This window comes from the organism of the source record quoted next, unplaced genomic scaffold (assembly GCF_019419815.1).
Source record: "Pyrus x bretschneideri cultivar Hongxiangsu unplaced genomic scaffold, Pyrus_bretschneideri_v1 Contig12, whole genome shotgun sequence".
Lineage (NCBI taxonomy): Eukaryota > Viridiplantae > Streptophyta > Magnoliopsida > Rosales > Rosaceae > Pyrus > Pyrus x bretschneideri.
The window spans coordinates 3,846,539-3,868,343 of NW_025999413.1; the positions used below are offsets into that span (position 1 = coordinate 3,846,539).

Below are 21,805 nucleotides of genomic sequence, written 5' to 3' on the forward strand. Positions count from 1 at the left end.
CCTGATTCAACTACTTGTAATCCTAGTTCTACATATGTATGACTTGTAATCCTATAAATATTAATGCACGACGCTCACTCGATTATTGAGTTGAGATTTATAATTACTATCTTTCAAGTATCAGTGTCAAGTGAGGCCCTCTGGGCCCGTCGATCTAAAAAATTTTCAACACGCCCCACTGGACCATTGCAAAAAACCAAAACGCAGCACTGTTGCACCAGAGCAAAGGGGTGAAAGCCTAGATTTTGGGAACGAACTCCTGTGACCAGAGGTGCGAGCACACGCACTAGAGCAAAAGGGTGAAAACCTGGATTTTGGGAACGAACTCCTGCGACCAGAGATGCAAGCACACCTCCTCTGTAGCTTCGCTGATGCACATCTCGATATTATTTATGAGGAGTTCATGATAATTACTTTAAAGTGTAATAACAGTCATCTTTCTTGTTCCGTTAAGTCCGGTACATCCTACAATCTTAAAATATGCATAAATTCACTCATAGAATGAGAAAATGCTTATGTCATTGTCAAGTTTGACACCATTTGAAAATTGGTGAGACATGAAAAAGTCCTTGATCCTCACTCCCCCGCCCGTGATGAGAAGACATGTCTTTTGTGAATGGCAGGGAATTGGACAAAACCATCCCTTCTTCTTTATAAAAGCATCCCATTTTTTTTTTTGGTTAAGTAAAAGCATCCCATTTTTTAACTTCAACATGCATTCCCACTTCATTCCGCTGACTATTTCGAACACAAAACATCAATACAAGTAAACAGTCAACACTCTTATTATATTAGTAAAATGAAAACTTCTTTCTTTTATTCAATAATTATTATGAGTTTTGTATATTGATCAACCTGTAAGTAGATACAAACACTAATAATGCAATCAGTTAGAAAAAAAAAATTCAGTTTTTTTTTTCAAGTTTCTCAACTAACGGGGACCCAAGTATTCCCTTTGGCATTCTTACACCAACAAAGAAACAACAACGAAACACACAGGAACACAAAAATTAGGGACCTCTCTTTTTATCTACTTGCCCACCATCGCAAATATTACCTTTTTTTTCTTGTATGGTTTGGTGGTAGGGAACGAAACCTAGCTACATTCACTTCTGATTTGCAGTTGACTGGTTTTTCCATGAGTGTAATACTGAAGCTCGATGGACCCCAGGCTATATAATATTCGAAAATAGTCATTCCTCATTTGTCTGTCAATCACAAACAATTTGAGGAGTTAATTTTGCGTACATGTAAAGCGTGTATAATCCTACAGAGAATATTTACATTAGTTATAAGGCCTCAGCATTTGATATAACTAAAAGACAACCTGTATCAACTCATTCTTCGACTCAAGAATATCAGAGCTTCTTAGAGGGGAATAGATGGGCTCTAAAACCATGTCTTGGTTTTTTACAGTTATCTTTCTTGTTACTGCTCTTACATTTCATACTCCTTCAGAGGCTAGCCATGAGAAGAACGATCCTTCTGCAGTTGTTGTAGGCACTGTCTACTGTGACACATGTTTCCAAGAGGATTTCTCACATACCAGCCATTTCATTTCAGGTAAATTAATCTCAAATTTTCAACAAGTTCTTCATCAAATTTATTTTTATATTGTAGTCCGGCTATAAAACAGACGTTCGTTTAATGATTTCTGTAGACCTTCTCCTCCATAAACAGAGATCCGTTCAATGATTTCCATACACCTTCTCCTCCACACACTTATGTTTATTTTGTAATCTCTAAATTCAAATGAATCAAAGAAAATCAAAATAACGAAAAAAACAAGCGTACAAAATGAAAAAAAAAAAGGAAGTAAAATTCAAGAAAATGATTGAAAACCTTTATACAAGTATTTCCTATATATGAGTCAAATTGACACGTCCGGATTCTGATATTCCGCAAACACCAGGATAGGCACGTGCTGACCGACATCCAAGGGTGATGAAAGCTATTTATTGAATGCAAATGCTTAGAATAAGGAATAAATAAGACTTATAAATTTAAATATAATGAATATGCATTTATGGAACGTGTTTAGAGTATACAACTAACTAGAATACTAAAAAGAAATAATATAAAATTGAATGAATAAGAGGATGGGTCCTACACCGAGAAGACTCGAAGATGCTGCTGATGTGGAACTATCTTGACGCCGGGATTGTATGCCTCGATTCTAAGTCCTGAAGGAGGCGCAAAACAAACATGAGTGGACCAAGTTGATATAGATATAATAAAATAGTTATCAACATACTAAACCCCAAGTTTTATGGAAACACATATAGCATGATAAATAAAATAGGTTTTCCGAAACCTAGCATGCAGTGCAATGTCTAAAAAATATCTCGTATATATTGTAATCACTAGTGAATGTCCAATATCCTTCTAGGTCTCATGCCAGCTCCCCATCTCTTTGCCAATTGCCAGAGGAAAATCACCCCTAGGCCCCGTGCCAGCTCCCCATCCCTGTGCTAATTGCCATAGGAAAAGCCCTTGAGGCCCTATGCCAACACCGTAACCATCGCCTAAGACGGAATCTATCCCTCGCCCAGTAGTGGAATAGGGACCACTAGGTATGTACAAAACCATTGAACATACATTTATTTGAAAGGAAACTTCATAGTATAAAGTTATCCATCATCTATACTATAAAGAGATGTTCTAAACCTGTTCTAAATAGTATATCGTTATCCATTAGATATATGTTATCTCAAAGTGTTTCATAGAACATTATTGTTAAATCATGCTTTTCCATGTATGCATTTCTACTATTAAAAAAAACATTTTAGAAGGGATCCACTCACCGTACACCATTGGTGCAAAGCCGTACCAAAAAGGAATAACGGAATCGCCGCTATTAATTGCACCTAAGCACATAAAGGGTACATTTAGTCAAACTCTACTCAAACGAATTAATTTGGGAAAACGTACGTTAGAAACAAGTTCAGGACGTCGAATTACCCTATTAGATCCCACATCGCACAGGGGAGAGGATTCTATATGCCTTATATGTACATACCCACCTCCATATAGCACGAGGCCTTTTTGAATCTCACTGGCTTTGGAGTTCATTGGAACTCCGAAGTTAAGTGAGATCGCGCGAGAGCAATCCCAGGATCGGTAACCTACTGGGGAAGTTCTCGTGTGAGTTCCCAGAAACAAAACCGTGAGAGTGTGGTCGGGGTCCAAAGTAGACAATATCGTGCTACGGCGGAGTCAAGCCCAGGATCTGGTGAAGTCCGAGTCAGGATGTGACACAAATATACAACTATGAAAAGTAAATAACAAATCAATTACAAAAAAATCTCGCCCAACTCCTTGGCGGTAAGACTCTGCATTCAATCACGATTTCTTTCCAACAGACAACGAGTGGTAGGGATATTATTTCTCTTGAAGAAAAGTTGGAGGATATGTCATTTGTATGTGTTGATATCAATGTCGCCAAGTATGTATGTCATCAGTAATTTTAAATGATTTATCCCCATACAAAGTATAATAGTTGGTCTAAATGATTTATCCCCATACAAAGTATAATAGTAGGTCTAAACCCTAATTCCATAAACGACCATACTGTTTAAATGAAATAATTGCTCGGTTCCATTTCACCCCTACATTTTCTGCTTTTGTTTTGTTGCAAGAGTTTAACTTGTTATTTGGAATACATTGTTCACAGAAAGCACACGTTCAGCAATTTTTGGCTACTGAAGCTGCACTGAACAAAGCTGCAGAAGCTAGGGATCTATGTCAAAAACTTATAAAACGCTTGCATGGCAATACTGATGTAATTTCTTCAGGAACATCACAAAATGTGGGCAGTCTTAGGCAACTTGAGGTAAATCTTCCTTGCATATTAAAAGTATTAACTACCAATAGCTTGGGTGGAAATAGCACCATGGGTGACATGTTTGATTACTTTCAGTCTTTTGATCCTTTTCATAGTTGTATACTGCATACTAGGTTACTTTTAGCCTGCACTGTGTTATCATCTGGTTTTTCATAGTCTTCCATTTTCTTTGTGTAGCTGGAGGTTTGGACCAAGGAAAGAGAAGTTGCTGGCTTGAGGGCTAGCTTGAATACACTGATGTCTGAAATACAACGCTTAAATAAATTATGTGCGGAAAGGAAAGAAGCTGAAGTTTCTTTTAAAAAGAAGTGGAAGAAGACTGAAGAATTTGATTACCGCAGATCAGAACTTGAAATCATATGTACCTCATTACTAAAAGTTAGCATGGTAAGGACCTCAGCTTCAATAGTGCTCATAAATTTACTAGTCGCTTCATATACTAGCATTGTATAAACCATGTCTGGTCGTTCCATGAAGTGTTGGCTCTTTTTCTTTAAGTTCCAGGCAAAAGTTCATATATATAATATAAAATTCAAGACAAATTTTTCTAGCAGCCCAACAAGTAGATGGACTCTTTTTTTATTAAATGAAATCGACGGTCTCCTCTTTAGATGCCCAAAGACCCTATTTATGATTATAGGTCTGGGGTTAATTCACCAGGAGACTTCAATTTCCCTGGAACGTATGCAAATGATATCACCAATTGCGTAGTTTTCATTTGTTGCGCTAGATGTTCTGAATTTTTTTCATCCAGATTCTAAATACATGTTTGCTCTTTGTTCTAATCTGCTGTCAAAACTCACGATGTGTAGCTCTGTTGTTATTTTAAATTCATTCTACATATTAAACCATGCAAATATGTGATGTTTATTAATAAGCATCGTAGGATCTCTGACTATGTTTTTAGATTAACATGCACTTAAATTTTTATCTACTACTGTGCAGGACAACGAGCTATTGTTTAAATGTGGCTGCTGACCAAGAGAAAATTGTCATGGAGAAATGGTTGCCTGAACTTAAGGCTGCAATTTTGAGTGCTCAAGTGCTTGGAAGATTGCAACTATGTTAGGTGATTGGTGAGTGACCACCATACGCGGAGTTGGTCTGCATTTTTTAATTGTATAGTAGTTGTATAGACAGTCCATTTTTAGCATCGTAGGATCTCTGACTATGTTTTTATATTAACATGCACTTAAATTTTTATCTACTACTGTGCTGGACAACGAGCTATTGTTTAAATGTGGCTGCTGACCAAGAGAAATTTGTCATGGAGAGATGGTTGCCTGAACTTAAGGCTGCAATTTTGAGTGCTCAGAAGTGCTTGGAAGATTGCAACTATGTTAGGTGATTGGTGAGTGACCACCATATGCGGCGTTGGTCTGCATTTTTTAATTGTATAGTAGTTGTATAGACAGTCCATTTTTCTACCTTAGCAGTATAAGTTCTTTCTGTTTTTGTTTTGTCTTTCCCCTCTTTAATTGTCTGAACTGTAATACGTTCTGCAGTTTGATGAATGGTGGGAGCAACCAGCAGCAACTGTTCTTGACTGGGTCCTAGTCGATGGATTAAACGTTGCTGCCTGGCATAATCATGTGAAGCAGCTCCTTTCATTTTATGATCAGGAGCACTTGTGAATATTAATCGAGTACTCAGCAAACAAGATTTTCTGGGGATCTCCCCGGTCTTCCTTGATCAAATTTGCCACTTCTACAAAGCCCTGGTCTCATTCATTCTGGCATTACTAAAAACACCTACAAAGGCCTGGTAGAAACGGCTCAAGCTAGACTTCCTGCTTGGAAGGTGATTTGTCATCTCTTATTGGTCGGACCAGTCTTGTTCAGTCTTCTACCTCCACTATCCCAGTATATGGTATGCAGACAGGGTTTAGGGTTTAGAGTTTAGGTAGGCAGACAGGGTCGGTCCAAGTTTGCCTTCCGAAGTCTCTTGGTGGGTTTGGCTTGAAAAACTTGAGAGTTATGAACAGCTTTTCTTGCTAAGAACTCTTGGAGATTGATGGAGGGGATAATGGTCTCTAGGCAAAAGTTTTCAGTGGCAAGTACATTGACCATTGGGCTAGTTACTCAATGATAAAACTGCTTTAGGCTCTTCTTGCACCTGGAAATGTGTTCTTGAAGGGACTAAACTTTTGTATGAAGGGCTACTTTGGTGAATTTGGAAATGGGAATACGGTAAAATTTTGAACTGACAAATCGGCTAAATGTGGTATTTTGCTTCATCATGGTAGCTGCCTGCTCTCTGACAATATGCTTAAGGCTACCGTAGCTGATTATTGTTACAATAATGGTTGGGATATTGGTAAACACTACTTGTTTTACCAAAGGAGATTGTTGAACAAATTCTTAGCATTCTAGTCGATTTTGATACTTTGGAGGATACGTGTGTTTGGAGTGGAACACAAGTGATGGTAATATGTTGGCCATTAATTCTAGTGGTTTTCCTAATTTGCGATGGAATCTCATTTGAAATCTTCATATTCCTCAAAAGTTTAGAGTTTTTTATGGTTGCTCACTCTTGATAACCTCTTAACTAATGATCAGAGGCTGAAAGGGTTACGATTAATAACCCTGAGTGTTAAAGATGTGCTTGTGGCTTTGAATCGACGACTCATGTTTTTTAAGAATGTCCTAAGGCAAGAGAGGTCTGGCTGAGGTTGATAATGTATAATCAACAGTCTAACCAAATTGATTTTCATGATTGTCTTCGTTTTAATCTCACCACTGATTCACTCGTATTGGGAGGTTTAGAGTAGAGGTTAGTTTTTTCGTTGCTTGTTGGTTTATTTGGTATTGGTGAAATAAATTTGTTTTTGAGTAGGATTTTGCAATGTTTGATGAGCCTATAGTTGCTATTTATGCATATCTTCATGAATGGTTGAAGGGTAATACTCACAAGATTGATAAACGTCATATGATTGAATCTTTGCTCCACGGAAAAGCTCTTTATTCAAATTCATTTAAGCTTAATATTGATGGTTGTAAGAAGGAAAATAATAATTCTTTACGTAACCAACTGACATCAGACAAAGGGATATGTTGATGTTGATGGTTGCAAGTTCTCTTTTTCTTTTTTTTTTCCTCTCTCCTCTTGTTTAAACACTCAAGACTTTATCTTTGTAAAGAGAGAAGAAATTTTTTTTTGTAAGAGCAGGGAAGGGAGGGGAGAGAAAGAGGGAGGAGAGAGAATACCGTCCTTATAACTTGGTCCCTTATTAAATGAAGGGACATGCTTCTGCTTAGCTTAATACCGCTTGGAAAAAAATCCTCTCCAGATCATTTTTGTGGGGATCCGGGATCCATCAATCACGGTCGTTCATCGTACATCATGCGGTCAGAAATCATTTAAAATTTAAAATTTAAAATTGAATACAAATAGTATTTAACAAAAACTGATCACATGATGTACGATGAACAATCGTGATTGATGGATCCCCCAGATCCCCACAAAGAGGATCCTTTTCCATACCACTTCAGTCCAATTGTCTTCTTGTTCTGGAAATTGAAAACTCCATGTGATGAAAAAACATCTCATGTATTATTGTACGGATGAAAAGTGCTGCTTTACACTATTACATTTAAAGTGATTAAAAATTCCGTGAAAATTTACAATATCTTGTTGCATTGATGAACGGGTGCGATATAGAGAAACAAAATTTTATACTTTCATGTACTACATTGATGCTTAGGCTCACCAAAAGTCACGGTTTATTGTACCCAAAACCCCAAAATTCTCCGAATGAATTATGTGTGTAATATATTTCAGAGTTGTTATCAGCACTTGCAAACAGTGTTTTATGCATGTCAGTCTCGAAGTTATCTATGAGCGGTCATGATAATTATTTGAAAGTGTTGATACTAGCTCTCTTTTCTTATTCTCGGTAGGTCGGTTACATCCCTACAATCTCAAAATATGCTTAAATTCACTCATGTACATTGGGAAAATGCCAATGACATGTTTGCGCAATTTGGAAATTGGTGAGACATGAAAAAGTCCTTAAACCTCACTCCTCCACACGGCAGCCCTAAACTCGCCCGTGATGGGAAGACATCATGTCTTTTGCGAATGACAGGGAATTGGACAAAACCATCCCTTCTTTGTTTCAATAATTGTTATGAATTATCGTACATCGATCAACCTGTAAGTAGATACCACACGAATATAGATAGCTCGTACACGACTAAATTGCCACTCATTTTCACTATAAAAGGAAAACATTTCATCACAAGATTGCAGTAGGGACAGAGAGGGTTGTGGTTGTCGTAGATAAACCTAGGTTTCCTCACAAAGCAGGAAATTGAATTAAGAACAAAACAATCAGATTGCGGGTAGGAAAAGAGAGAATTTTTTAGTGTGTCGTAAACACTGTTTGGTACACCGAGTGTAATAATACAAGTAGTTAGAAATTTGTAAAAAAAACAAAGAAATTTCCAATTAGTTATATGGTATATCAGACCGTATTTCCGACATACTAAAAAATTTCTAGTAGGAAAAGATAGTTTGATGCAAAGGGAATCTAGGTGCAACACCAACACATGACTGTACCAAAACCCTAGTTTGGAATGTATACACATCTCACTTGAAAGTGAGAGGTCTTAGGTTCGAATCTCGTGGATGGCGAACTCGATACCAAATTAGGTTACCATTGCGTAGTTTAGCCGAACTACCCCTCCCCTTAGTGTAAAAATATCGATGTACTAAAAAAATAATAATAATAATGATGTTAATGATTCAGTTAAGTGTCCTGGCACAAGTACAAGAGATCCACGAGATTTGGATGTCACACATACAAATAAAGGCCCTTATTAATGTCACACTTACAAATAAAGCCCCTTATTAATGTCACATTATTATGTCATGATAATATCTTCATTTATTCCCTGCTCAAGTCCTATACGAGAAATGCTAAAGAAATTTTCTTAAAAGTGAGATTCTTTATGGACTCTTTGTATGTCACTTCATGTTTAATACAGCTGTGACATCCCACATCGCTCAAGGGAGTGATCCTTATATGTATATTCCCATCCCTACCTAGCACGAGGCCTTTTGGGAGCTCACTGACTTCGGGTTACATCGGAACTCCGAAGTTAAGCGAGTAGCGTGTGAGAGCATTCCCAGGATGGGTGACCCATCAGGAAGTTCTCGTGTGAGTTCCCAAAAACAAAACCGTGAGGGCGTGATTGGGACCCAAAGCGGACAATATCGTGCTACGGTGGTGGAGCGGGCTCGGGTTGTGGTGGGGGCCCAGGCCGGGATATGACAATTTGGTATCAGAGCCTAACTCTGGTCATGTGTGTGCCAACGAGGACGTCGGGCCCCCAAGGGTGGTGGATTGTGACATGCCACATCGCCCAAGAGAGTGATCTTTATATGTATATTCTCATCCCTACCTAGCACGAGGCCTTTTGGGAGCTCACTAGTTTCGGGTTCCATCCAAACTCCGAAGTTAAGCGAGTAGCGCGCGAGAGCATTCCCAGGATGGGTGACCCATCGAGAAGTTCTCGTGTGAGTTTCCAAAAACAAAACCATGAGGGCGTGGTTGGGGTCCAAAGCGGATAATATCATGCTACGGTGGTGGAGCGGGCCCAGGTTGTGGTGGGGGCCCGGGCCGAGATGTGACAAATACAATGTTTTATAATGTTAGCATCAAAATTGACGGTAAACTGGAAGGTGAGTCTATGAAAAATCTCATTTTAAGATAGTCTCCTTAACATTTCTCATACCATATTCTGACATCATGGGAAGTGGTCATTTTTTATTGTAAGTTTTAGTTTTCACATGTATTTATGTTTTGCAAGACAACCGCATATAAATCTTTCTGTACGTACAACTTTTATCAAGTTTAAGAGTTATAATTAATTAGATAATCCCGGTTGTTTATATGAAATTCTTTGATTGGTTCTTCCTAGAGAAATGATCCTCATAGGGACAACAAACAATTAATTAGAAAATGAATTATAACAAATATAAAAAATCTATAAAAGTAAATATTTAAATTAAATAATAAACTATTCTTATTCGAAACACCTTGTAATCTTTACCCATTCTATGCTTCAATATAATTACCAGGAGTAAGCGCTATTGCTTGTTTTCAATACTTGGCGGCTTGATCGAACCAAGCCTCAACAATTTTGGAATCTCCTTGTTGAACGGCTTGTTCTCCCCGGTCAAAAGAGGGGTAAATTCCTTCCCTTAGAACCGTAAGTGAGAGTTTCCAACCTCATTCGTCTCAGCGGTCAAATTCTTTGGTGTCCTATTTTTTAATTACCCTATCTAATTGAATGAGATTTCTCAGAGATATATCCTTTTTTTTTTCTCGAGTTAACCAAAAGAAAGAGGTTAATTGCATAAGTTTCAAACTCAAATATTTATTTCCGACCTCATACGTCTCAACGGTCAAATTCTTTGGTGTCCTATTTTTTAATTACCCTATCTAATTGAATTAAATTTCTTAGAGATATATTCCTTTTTTTTTTCTCGAATTAACCAAAAGAAAGAGGTTAATTGCATAAATTTCAAACTCAAATATTTCTTAATAATTAGTTGTATTTATATGTTTTTAGTCAGTATAGTAGGAGCTCATCATTTGTGCGTACGTGATAGATATCCTCGGTTACACGGCAGAATCTCGTAGGAATGTCATAGCCTATAAAGTAGGCTCCTATGCATCATTTGTTTCTGTGTGAAGAGACAACACGAATAAATACATGCAGCAACCTATTGTTGCTGATACTGTACAGCTTCAGACTCATGAAATTTGTAGCCACTCTACATATCTCGTGTGTAGGGTGATACATCAAGTGTGTCAGACTTAGTATCAAAATGCAATTGATTAAAAAACAAGATTTCAAATCTTTTTTTCAAGTTTCCCACCTAACCGGGACCCAATTGGGACTTTTACAGCAACAAAAGAAACAACTTCAATCTACTTGCCCACCATCCCATACCTTTTTTTTCTTGTCTGGTTTGGTGGTAGGGAATGAAACTTATCTACGTTCACTTCTTCTGGTTTGCAGTTGACTGGTTTTTGCATTGGTGTAAAAACGAAGCTTGATGGACCCCAGGTTATAATATTCCAAAATAGTCATTCCTTATTTGTCTGTCAATCACAATTAATCTGTTGAGTTAATTTTGTTGTGTACGTGTAAAATAGCCCACCAGTGTCCTTTTTATATTAGCATTCCATAAAAAAGTTGAATGCATCTCACATTAAAATGTAATATTAAATAACTTATTTGTCTCACCATACAATGACAATTTTGACCTTATTAGGTTTAAAAAAAAATTTCTAAATACACCCAAATCACTTTTAACGTATTACTTATCTTTTTCAACTATCAAAATCCCTCTCACCCCAAATCATTTTTAATGATGATTTTCAACCAGGCAATGGTTGCAGTGACTACAGTATGGCCATGTCCTTCTGGGGGATCATGAACTGGTGGCAAAGTGGGGGCAAAAGCTATGGCCCCCGAAGTCCTACTCAATCTCATAATTCAAGACCTAGCACTTATGAATCTCATAATTCAAAAGCCTTGGCCTCCAAACTGATTGCAGAGCGAGTCAATGACATTCATAAGGTGCTTTCTTGCACTATACTAAGATACTTTCTTGCAGGTGACTTGGTTCGACCAAAATATGCACAAGAAAATGGAAACAACATGGTAGCTTTGAAATCGTTATTATTATTATTCAAAAATGTTCAAATGAATCTAAATATTTTTCAAATCATTCGGCAAGCCAAACATTCAAATGTTTAGATTCAATCCCTAAAAATAAAAAATGAGGGTTATAAGATTTGAGAAATGTGGGGTGTATGTAGAAAATATAAGGTGTATACTGAGAATGTGGGATATTATAAGGAAGTATGTGGGATGTACTAGGATAATTTTTAATTCAAAAAAGCAAATGTAGGGTGTATTAAGTGTATGGGGTTTAGTCAATAATTTGTGGGGTATTAATATAATAAGCCCTAAAAAAATTGTATAACCCTACAGAGAATATTTATACATATAAAAGGCAACCTGTATGAACACATTCTTAGAGTCAATAATACCAGAGCTTCTTAGAGGGGAAATAGATAGGTTGTCAAACAATGTCTTGGTTTCTTACAGTTATCTTTCTGGTTACTACTCTTACATTTCATACTCCTTCAGAGGCTAGCTATGAGGAGATCCAGCCTTCTGCAGTTGTTGTAGGCACTGTCTACTGTGACACATGTTTCCAAGAGGATTTCTCAACTACCAGCCATTTCATCTCAGGTAAATTCATCTCAAATTTTCAACAAGTTCTTCATCAATTTTATTTTTATATTGTAGCCTGTTCAATGATTTCCGTACACCCTTCTTCTATACGCACTCATGTTTATATTTTAATTTTTAAAATCTAAATGGAGAAAATGGAGAAAAAGTACAAATTGTACAAATGGAGAAAATGTAAAATCTAAATGACTGAAAACCTTTATACAGGTATTTCCTAAGAGTCAACCATACAACTACGAAAAATTAAATAACACAGATCAACTGCAAAAAAAAGATCTCGCCTAAACTAACTCCTTGACGGTAGATTCTGCTTTCAATCACGATTTCTTTCTAACAGACAACAAAACTTCCTGACATGATATGGATGCATTATCCACAATATCAATAATTTTGTGGGGTTTTTGTGCAGGGGCTTCTGTTGGTGTGGAATGCAAAGATGGGACTTCAACAAAACCAAGTTTCAACGCACAAATGAAAACAAACAGCATTGGGCAATTCAAAGTCCATCTGCCCTTCTCGGTGAGCAAAGATGTCAAGAAAATTGAAGGATGCTCCGTCAAACTAATCCGCAGCAGTGAACCCTACTGTGCTGTGGCCTCATCAGCCACCTCATCTTCCCTACACCTCAAGGCAAGAAAGCAAGGGACTCACATATTCTCTGCTGGTTTCTTCACCTTCAAGCCTCTCAAGCAACCCAGCTTATGCAACCAGAAACCCAACATTCAGAATTCCAAGAAATTAAATTCCCAGAAGTTCTCAGAGATGGCATTCCCATCCTCCTCTCAGGTGGGCCCCAAAATGACTGATCCCTCTCTCAACCAATCTGATCTCCTAGGTCTCCCAATCAGTATCCCAGGACTCCCAGGACTCCCAGGTCTCCCAGGACTCCCAGGTCTCCCAGGACTTCCAGGGTTGTCCCTTGCTGCTGAAAAAACTTCATCTAAGTCCTCCAACTCCAAAACTTCAAAGAATGGGCAACTAGGTGATAATAAAGAAGTTGCCCATCCAGATTCTCCACCAGCAGGTTCAGCACCATGATTCCCAACCTGCCACCTATCCTGGTTTCTGTTGGGTTCCTATCCTATTGGGCGTAACCCGTTTAAGTATAATAAGCCCATTTAGGTCTTCTGAGTCGTGGTTTCCTGAACTGCTATGTATATAGTCTCTTCCTTCTCTTTTGAGAACTATGTGAAATATTAAGAAAACCATGTGAAATATTGAATGTTTAAGTTTTATCTTCTATTCCTATTTTCTCTCTACTTTTCCCTCTTTCTTCTCTAACGAGAATGTGTCGTTCATCGATAGCTACGGCTACGGTAATATAATACGATTCAATTATTAGTTAAATACAATGATTATCGTTGAAACTCAAATTTCAAGATAAGAGAGCCGCATGGATTCAGATATAAAAATTATATATATATATATATATATATATATCAATTATTATTGAATATTACCCGAGGATGAAAAAGGTTATGGGTATTCTTTGCCGAGAGAGGAAAAACAGAAGTGGGTCGGCCATGCTTTTACTATGTGGGCCCCTTAGAGAAAACCTGTTTAAAATGAACCGTTTCATCAGAAGGAGGCAAATAGTTGTACGGAACGACGACATCGACCCTGAATTAGGTCATCTTCTTCGAGTGCGACGAGCCGTATCACATACCTTTCCTGTTTCCATCGAGTTTGATCGACTTCAACTCCTATTTCGACCGAGTAGCAGGGTAATGATTATGGGAAAATAATTTTGGGTTAGGGTTTTGGAGAATAAATTTGTGACTAGGGTTTAGGGTTTTGGATTGTTTTCACAAAATCATTCTCCACTGGTGAAATAAATCACCATAATAATAGTAGTAGGCTATGATTTTAACTTAATAAGTACCCAAATGTAAAATTTTATGCTTATTTCCGCAAATACTATTAACAATTTAACATGGAGTTTTAATTTTTTTTTTTATGAAATTTTTGTAGTTGGTTGGGTTTGTATGATGAATATTAGTGTTCTGAGACACAGTTGTTAGTCCAACTTCAAGCAAATTTGCAATCAGCAAGTCCATTCTCTCTAGCTACGACCTTCCTTGCAAAGGAGTAATTTTTCGGTGTACCCGGCACACCAAATTTTTTTGGTGTACCCTCACTCATAATGGTGAGGGTACACCAAAAAAATTTGGTGCACCCTCACTTTTTGTACACCAAAAAAATTCTAATGAGTGAGGGTACACCAAAAAAATTTGGTGTACCCGGTACACCTAAAAATTTTCCCTTGCAAAGGGAGGAAACTTAACGGAGTCTTCAACCCTTCCCCAAAAGTTATGAATAAACTCTTTAACGATGATGGTCCAATTAAGCCCACTAACTTTGACCTTATTGTTAGCGGAAAGGGCCTCCCTGGATCAGTGACAGTCGTCGCAACTTTTACAGCCGGAAAAACTGTTCTTCACGTACCTTGACACTAACCACTTTTATGGTGACCACTGCGCCTTTCTTCCCATTGATGATTTGACTGTCTTCCTAAATTCTCATGCTTCCCAACCCTCCGCCACTACTACCACCAATTTGATCACATCTACAAGTACAAGCCATGATGATTGCATCGCCTTACCCCTCACCCGCCAGTTGTTGTACGCCGATACAAAGACCGTTACATATGCCCCTCAAGTCCTTGCACAACATAATATAAGCAAAACTCGGACAAATAATATAAACTTGAACTCCATTTTGAGCATTGTGAGATAAGGGAATGTGCCAGAAACTATTATGTTAAATTCATTAGCATTCAAATATGTGATGTTTATTAATAAGCATTTTAGGAATATCTCTGACTATGTTTTTAAATTAACATACGCTTAGCAAGAGAAAATTGTCATGGAGAAACGGTTGCCCAAACTTAAGGCTGCAATTTTGAGTGCTCAGAAGTGCTTGGAAGATTGCAACTATGTTAGGGGATTGGTGAGTGACCATCATACGCGGAGTTGGTTTGCATTTTTTAGTTGTACAGTAGTTGTATAGACAGTCCATTTTTCTACCTTAGCAATACAAATTCTTTTTGTTTTCATCTTATTTTTACTCTCTTTAATTGTCTTAACTGCAATACGTTTCTGCAACTTGATGAATGGTGGGGCTCCCACCCGCCATAACCATTACTCATCCCTAGGTGGGAGCAACCAGCAACAATTGTTGTTGACTGGGTTTGAGTCGATGGATTAAATGTTGTTGCCTGGCATAATCATGTGAAGCAACTCCTTGAATTTTATGATCAAGAGCACTTGTGAATATTATTCGAGTACTCAGCAAACAATATTTTTTGGGGATCTAACTGGTCTTCATGTTGGCAGTCCCATGTCGGTGGGGGAAGTCAACAAGGGTAGCTATAAATATGATTACCCTACTCTAACTAATACCAAGGTCTTTTGTGGTAAAACCCCACACCTAACAGATTGAGCAGGTGATAAAGTTGGGAACTCTATCGGTGTTTTTAGAGCGCCCCTTGTTTCATTCATTCTCGCATCGCTAAAAACACCCCTTCATTCATTCTCGTATCGCTAAAAACACCTACGAAGGCTTGGTAGAAACTCAAGCTCGACTTAATGCTTGGTGGGTGAGTTCATTATCTCTGGCTGGTCAGGCCACTTTTGTTCAGTCTGTGACCTCCGCAGTCCAGTATATGCTTTGTAGACAATATTACCAATTACCATTACAGATAACCCTGAGTGTCAAAGATTTTCCTAAGGCAAGAGAAGTTTGGCAAAAGTTGGTAAGTATAATCAACAGTCAGACCACATTATTTTTCATGATTGGCTTCATTTTAATTTCACTACTAAATCACTTATATTGGGGAGTTTAGAGTAGATGTTAGTATTTTCCGTTGCTTGTTGGTTTATTTGGTCTTGGCGAAATACATTTGTTTTCAAGCAGGATTTTGCAATGTTTGATGAGCCTACCATCGCTATTTGTGCATATTTTCATGAATGGTTAGCCTTCTAATACTCATAAAATTGATAAATGCCGTAAGACTGAATCTTTGCTCCACTGGGAAGCTCTTCATTCAAAACTGATTTAAACTTAATGTTGATGGTTGTAAGAAGGAAAAGAATGCTCCTTACATATATAACTAATCGGCAGCCATGCCTAAGGCAATACGTGTACGGAATCATATACTGAGGATATCGTCTCTTCTATGTTACGATTTGAGGAGAGAAAGGCGGAGTAGGGAAGCCGGCCGGGAGGAACAGCTCTTGATCTTAACAAGGATATGTTGTATCATAAACTTATAACTTGGTCCCTTATTGAATGAAGGGGCAGGCTTCTGCTTTGAATAATACCACTTCAGACTTCAGTCCAATTATTGTCTTCCTGTTCTGAAAATTGACAACTCCATGTGATGAAAAAACATCTCATGTATTATTGTACGGTTGAAAATTGCTGCTTTACACTATACATTTAACGTGAATAGAAATTCCATGAAAATTTACAAACAAAACTACACAGGGATGTTTCATAGGCTGGAAAGGAGTAAAGATGTTTGTACATAGGGTGAAAAGGAGTAGGAATGTTTGTACGTTCCTTCCCCACAGCAAAACCACATAGCAAAAGGATTTTCAAACACAGCTAACAAATCAATAAACACAAAATCATCATTAGGTCAACGATTATATGATTATATCACATGCACGTCAATTAAATAATTCTCATGTTACTAAGGTCACTAAAAGCCCCCTATTTGGCCTAATTAGATATGGTCTTCGTGGTGATAGGGTATTTGTAATATAGCTCATGACTTATAAAAAAGTTCAAATTTAAACCCTTGTAGTGATAGGGTATATAGAAGACAGTCCATTTTTATTGAGCCACAACGAAGGGAGTGCAGAAATTCACAGTTTTGTTTTTGGGATTAACAAGGAATTAACAGGAATTTGGTTTTTGGGCTTAAATAATAACGGACTTCACCACAAGAATATAAATCCGAATTTTTTTACCACATGAGCTATCTTCCGAATACCTTATCATCACGAGGACTATTTATACAATTAGGTCAATCTTTTTTAAGGTGAATATCACATGCTAAAATGGAGGAGGATTCTCTCCCCTCTTAATCTCTCTCCCATTCCCTCATCTCCTACTTGAACGGTTATGGTTAAGTCATGTTAACATTCGAGACAATAAGACAAAAAAACAATGTGTGAGAGAAGAGGAGGGAAGATGATGTGAATAAGAGGGGAGAAAATCCTACTCGTCCTAAAAACAAAAAATAATGATCGACTCAACACCTAATTGTGCAGATATTGGCTAAACCAAATATTAGATGTGAAAAATTAGCACTTTGCCGAATAATATTCCGAGTGAGGAAAATAGAGAAAAATATAACAATGGCACACAGAAAAATTATAAAAGTTGAGGAGCCGGGTGATATAATATTAGACATTGCAATTGTAGGCTCGGACGACTAAAGGAGAAAAAGGTTGCTTGCACCACTATAAGAAAATTACAAATCAACATTACAGAGGTAGCATGCATGGTCTTCTCTCTGCCATGAAAAATTCATGTTGCTTTCATATAATTATTTTGTGTGACAGAACAACTTGACAGCTCGAGATTTGCTTTTGCTATTGTGGCTGTTGTGGAAAAAAAAAAATTGAAAGGTATCCAAAGGGAAGTGTTATTGGCACTCCAAAAATCTCATTCTACACTCTTCATAAGTGTATTTTTCTTTCCTAATATAGAAAGTTTGGAGTGTAGAATGAGATTTTTGGAGTGCTAATAACAATTCTCATCCAAAAGATTAAGGAAAAAAAATCAAAGGAAACTAAAAGACGAGTTTTTGTTCGAGAAGAGGAAAATGATGCAGTGCATGGGGAACAAATATATTTAAGACTTTCATGGCTTCTCATCTCCCAAAACTCTTGTGACCTTCTCTTTTAATTGAATTGCCTAGTAACTATCATACTCTTAAATATTTAGTATACCAAGGCTTTGTAATTTCCCTATTCAAAGGGCTCCATATGTATCCTTAAAGTAGTGAAATTAGTGAATTAAAGTTAATTTAAGAAGAGAGTGAGTTTTCTCCTCCTTAAAATCAAGTGTCAAACTTGATCGTGTCGAGTGAATCCACAATTAGCGACGTGAGTGAATCCGTTGCCCCTAATCGACTGATTCCCAAGTTCTATCCCCTTAGAGCTATGAGTGATTCCATCCCTTCTTGTTGAATGATTCTCAAGTTACTACCCCTTGTCTTTTCAAGACCCTTGGTCTTTTCTACATCATGGACCCCAGGTTATAATATTCCAAAATAGTCATTCCAATTTGTCTGTCAATCACAATTAATTTGTTGAGCTAATTTTGTTGAGTATGTGTAAAATAGCCAACCAGTGTCCTTTTTATATCTAAAAAAAAAATTGTATAATCCTACAGAGAATATTTATATTAGGCCTCGGCAATTGATATAAAAGGCAACCTGTATGAACACATTCTTAGAGTCAATAGTATCAGAGCTTCTTAGAGGGGAAATAGATAGGTTGTAAAACAATGTCTTGGTTTCTTACAGTTATCTTTCTGGTCACTACTCTTCCATTTCATACTCCTTCAGAGGCTAGCTATGAGGAGATCCGGCCTTCTGCAGTAGTTGTTGGCACTGTCTACTGTGACACATGTTTCCAAGAGGATTTCTCAAATACCAGCCATTTCATTTCAGTTAAATTCATCTCAAATTTTCAACAAGTTCTTCATCAATTTTATTTTTCTATTGTAGCCGGTTCAATAATTTCGGTACACCTCTTCTCTTCTTCTATACACACTCATGTTTATATTTTAATCGTTAAATTTGAATAAATCAGAGAAAAATTAAAAGAAGGAAATAAACACAAGTGTACAAATGGAGAAAATGTAAAATCTAAATGACTGAAAACCTTTATACAGGTATTTCCTACGAGTCAACCGTACAACTACGAAAAATTAATTAACACAAATCAACAGCAAAAAAAATCTCGCCTAAAGTAACTCCTCGACGGTAGGATTCTGCTTTCAATCACGATTTCTTTCCAACGGACAACAAAACGTTGGAAGATATATCATCGTAACTTGTCATTTTATTGTCAGTCAACAAAACTTCCTGACATGATATGGATATATTATCCATCAATAATCTGTGGGGTTTTTGTGCAGGGGCTTCTGTTGGTGTGGAATGCAAAGATGGGACTTCAACAAAACCAAGTTTCAACGCACAAGTGAAAACAAACAGCCATGGACAATTCAAAGTCCATCTGCCCTTCACAGTGAGCAATGATGTCAAGAAAATTGAAGGATGCTCCGTCAAACTAATCCGCAGCAGTGAACCCTACTGTGCTGTGGCCTCATCAGCCACCTCATCTTCCCTACACCTCAAGGCAAGAAAGCAAGGTACCCACATATTCTCTGCTGGTTTCTTCACCTTCAAGCCTCTCAAGCAACCCAGCTTATGCAACCAGAAACCCAACATTCAGAATTCCAAGAAATTAAATTCCCAAAAGTTCTCAGAGATGGCATTCCCATCATCCTCTCAGGTGGACCCCAAAATGCCTGATCCCTCTCTCAACCAATCTGATCTCCTAGGTCTCCCATGTTGAATTGTAATCTTGTCTTGGGCCAAAGATAATTGATCCGGCCCATACACAAAGAAAGATCCATGCACATGCTAGAGAATTCTAGCAAAGTTCAAGTTGGTGGAAGAGTCTAGAAGAATGGTGAGGAATCCACCAACATACAAGATTAGTGTAGATAATTCTAGCTTAGGAAGGTAGTGGAATTATCTAGATATCTCTAGCATAATGTTTTCATGCTTCTCCAAGGTTCCATCCATGCCTATAAAAGGAGAAGGCATCCACACCATTTGCAACAACCAAGAGAGCAAGTAGCAAGAAGTGAGAGTGTCAAGTAAGAAGTAAGAAGAAGCAACAAAGCTTCTAAGAGTGTTTGAGTGTTTCCTTTTGTACTAAGTTTGTGAGTGAATAAAACCTTGTGTAATACTTTGAGAATTCTTTCTTTCTCTTGCCTATCAATTCCGCTGCGTTACATTTTTCTTTGTGAGATAAACCTCTCCAAGTAGTGAAGCATTTTTAAACCCCCAACATCCCAATCGATCTACCAGGACTCCCAGGTCTCCCAGGACTCCCAGGACTCCCAGGTCTCCCAGGCCTCCCAGGACTTCCAGGCCTGCCCCTTGCTGCTGAAAAAACTTCATCCAAGTCCTCCAACTCCAAAACTTCGAAGAATGGGCAACTAGGTGATAATAAAGAAGTAGCCCATCCAGATTCTCCACTAGCAGGTTCAGCACCATGATTCCCAACCTGCCACCTATCCTGGTTTCTGTTGGGTTCCTATCCTATTGGGCGTAACCCGTTTAAGTTGAATAAGCCCATTTAGGTCTTCTGAGTTGTGGTTTCCTGAACTTCTATGTATTTAGGTCTCTTCCTTCTCTTTGGAGAATTATGTGAAATATTGAATGTTTACGTTTTATCTGCTTTTCCCATTTTCTCTCTACTTCTCCCTCTTTCTTCTCTAACGAGAATGTGTCGTTCATAGACAGCTACGAGTACGGTAATACAATACGGTTCAATTATTAGTTAAATACAATGATTATATCGTTGAAACTCAAAATTTCAGGATAAGAGAGCCACATAGATTCAGAGATAAAAATTATATATATATATATATATTATATATCAATTATTATTGAATCTTACCCGAGGATGAAAAAGGGTATGGGTATTCTTTGCATGGAGAGGAAAAACAGAAGTGGGTTGGCCATGTTTTTACTACGTGGGCCCCTTAGAGAAAACCTGTTAAAAATGAACCGTTTCATTAAGAGGAGGCAAATAGCTGTAAGGAACGACGACGTCTCTGAATTTGGTCATCTTCTTCGAGTGCGACGAGCCGTATCACATACCTTTCCTGTTTCCATCGAGTTTGATCGACTTCAACTTCTGTTTCGACAAAGTAGCAGGGTAATGATTTTGGGAAAAAATTTTATGGTTAGGGTTCTGGAGAATAATTTTGTGACTAGGGTTTAGGGTTTTGGATTGTTTTCACAAAATCATTCTACACTGGTGAAATAAATCACCATAATAATAGCAGTAGGCTATGATTTAACTTAATCACTACCCAAATGTAAAAATTTATGCTTGTTTCCGCAAATACTATTAACAATTTAACATGGAGTTTTAATTTTTTATGAAATTTTTGTGGTTGGTTGGGTTTGTATGATGAATATTAGTGTTCTGAGACACACTTGTTAGTCCAACTTCATGCAAATTTGCAATCAGCAAGTCCATTCTCTCTAGCTGCGACCTTCCTCGCAAAGGGAGGCATCTTAACGGAGTCTTCAACCCTTCCCCAAAAGCTATGAATAAACTCTTTAAAGACGACGGTCCAATTTAGCCCACTAACTTTGACCTTATTGTTATCAGAACGGGCCTCCCTGGATTAGTGACAACCGCCACAGCTTCTATTGCCGGAAAAACTATTCTTCACGTACCTTGACACTAACCACTTTTATGGTGACCACTGCGCCTTTCTTCCCATTGATGATTTGACTGTCTACCTAAATTCTCATGCTTCCCAACCTTCCGCCACTACTACCACCAATTTCACCTCTACAAGTACAAGCCATGATGATTGCATTGCCTTACCCCTCACCCGCCCGTTGCTGTACGCT

General features: G+C 37.7%; 1 protein-coding gene across 4 annotated transcripts; it reads left to right on the forward strand.

The window, feature by feature from the left end:
- Positions 1 to 1,367: 1,367 nt before the first annotated feature.
- LOC103966782 lies at positions 1,368 to 20,607 on the forward strand. 4 transcript variants are annotated; one of them, XM_048578024.1, is made up of 4 exons: positions 18,577 to 18,808; positions 19,279 to 19,713; positions 19,812 to 19,814; positions 20,249 to 20,607. In XM_048578024.1, the coding sequence occupies exons 1-4, from the start codon at positions 18,643 to 18,645 to the stop codon at positions 20,428 to 20,430; spliced, it is 786 nt and encodes a 261-aa protein (XP_048433981.1). In that variant the 5' UTR covers positions 18,577 to 18,642; the 3' UTR covers positions 20,431 to 20,607. The 4 variants fall into 4 exon arrangements, with proteins under 4 accessions (XP_048433980.1, XP_048433978.1, XP_048433979.1 ...); XM_048578023.1 differs by lacking the exons at positions 18,577 to 18,808; positions 19,812 to 19,814 and adding an exon at positions 1,368 to 1,563 and having other exon boundaries at positions 19,279 to 19,704; XM_048578021.1 differs by lacking the exons at positions 18,577 to 18,808; positions 19,279 to 19,713; positions 19,812 to 19,814; positions 20,249 to 20,607 and adding exons at positions 1,368 to 1,563; positions 12,530 to 13,362.
- The last annotated feature ends 1,198 nt before the right edge of the window (positions 20,608 to 21,805 follow it).

Excerpts from the sequence above, each read along its gene's own strand:
- LOC103966782 (XM_048578021.1), top strand. The coding sequence starts at position 1,383 with ATGGGCTCTAAAACCATGTCTTGGTTTTTTACAGTTATCTTTCTTGTT. Across the intron at positions 1,564-12,529 it reads TACCAGCCATTTCATTTCAG|GGGCTTCTGTTGGTGTGGAA; the intron begins GTAAATTAATCT and ends GTTTTTGTGCAG.